This window comes from Rutilus rutilus (genome assembly GCF_951802725.1).
Source record: "Rutilus rutilus genome assembly, chromosome: 11".
NCBI lineage: Eukaryota > Metazoa > Chordata > Actinopteri > Cypriniformes > Leuciscidae > Rutilus > Rutilus rutilus.
Window position 1 is genome coordinate 290,783 of NC_140216.1, and position 1,718 is coordinate 292,500.

Consider the following 1,718-nt stretch of genomic DNA (forward strand, 5'->3'; position numbering starts at 1 on the left):
TTCATGAAAACAACACACTCCTTTTAATGCATTAATCTGTACAGTAGATAAGCAGTAGATAGTACAGTAGATAAGCGCAACATTGTCAATATGATTGATTTTCAATTACACGTAGGCTACATATAAACAGAATATACTTAATAAAACACCTTAAACAGGAACTAAATCACTGTTTTCACTTAATTTGTCATCATGTTTAAATGTAATATCCTTTATCAATGCTTGCTTATATATAATCAAACAAATAAAGAAGAAACCATAGAATGTAGAAGGTTGATACATCAAATATATAATATACACTACTGATCAAAAGCTTGGGTTCAGTAAGAAATGATGCAAAGATGCAATAAACTGATCAAAAGTGACAGTAAAGACAGCTATAATTTTACAAAAGATTCTATTTCAAACAAATGCTGTTCTTTTGAACTTTCTATTCATTAAAGAATCTTGAAAAATAAAATGTATGACGGTTTCCACAAAAATCTGAAGCAGCACAGGGTCAAGCCGTGACTCAGGGTGTGTGTTTAGAGATGGTCGCGTACGTCACGTCCACTGGAGCCGGAGCCGGAGTTCTGGAGCGCTGGATGAACCGGAGGCTGGAATACTGGACCGGAACCGCCTGGAGAACAACAACAAATCAGTGTTCATCTGACTCTCAAAGCGGTCGAGCACAAGCTACCGACCAACAACACAAGAGTATTTCACAGAGTCCACGAACTCAGACCTGGACATTAGAGTTCTCGCGCACACAGCTGACGCAGGAGACCGCCGGGGAGTCTGAAAGAGAAGCACTCGGGTAACTCACGCATGTAGGAGGAACTGCCTTCACATGAGTTTTGTTTCATGAAGTTTATCTCACCTTTTCTGAAACAGAGCACACAAGCGCAGAGAAACCCGCAGAACACACACGCAGCACACACACACACACTGATCCAGAGCGCAGAACAGCCCACGCCTGATGGTGAAGCGTCTGAAACAACAAAACCACATGATCAACAGCAGTGGAAACTACAGCAGATTCACTGGAACATATGAATGACAGAGACGAGCTGCTGTACACACACACACACACACACACACACACACACACACACACACACACACACACACACACACACACACACACACTTCTGTGATTTGTCAAATAATGACCAACTGACTTAGGATGGAGATTGTGTGAATAAAGAGACATTTATTGCATTTATATTGCATTTGTTGTGTTGTCAACAAATAAAGCATAAAGCAAATTTTAACTGAATAAAAATAAATAAACAAATAATAAAGTACACATACACAAATATACATCTCTCTCTCTCCCTCTATACATACTGTGTGTATATCACAGTATGTTGTTATCATTACATAAAGCTTTTTAAAAAAATCTGTTACTTGAAATACAGTGGAAATTAATTAAAAGCTCATTTTAAGCTAAACAAAAACTGGAAATGTGTCCTTGGCAATACACTGAAATAAGTTTAGGTTGAAACACTAAAATTATTACCTGGCTGGAAATGAATAAAAACCAAAACTGAAATAAAAAGAAATGAAACTAAATATATAAAAAAGAGAGAGATAAAAGCACATGACAGAATTACTAAAAACTAAACTAAAATTAACATGAAAGCTAAAAATAGTAAAATACATAAATAAAAGCCAATACACACACAGATACACTAAACAAAATTATAAACGCAACACTTTTGTTTTTGCCCCCATTT

The 1,718-nt window shown here is 36.6% G+C and overlaps 1 protein-coding gene across 2 annotated transcripts in view; it reads right to left on the reverse strand.

Moving 5' to 3' along the window:
- The window catches only part of LOC311299160 (uncharacterized protein), an 8,729-nt gene continuing 7,011 nt past the window's right edge, over window positions 1-1,718 (reverse strand). For both annotated transcript variants that reach the window (XM_084422587.1, XM_084422588.1), the window contains exons 3-5: window positions 860-970; window positions 725-777; window positions 1-619 (exon numbers count right to left, since the gene is read on the reverse strand). In XM_084422587.1, coding sequence (XP_084278713.1) covers window positions 512-619; window positions 725-777; window positions 860-970 — 272 coding nt within the window. In that variant the 3' untranslated portion in view covers window positions 1-511. The remainder of the gene's footprint in view (window positions 620-724; window positions 778-859; window positions 971-1,718) is intronic.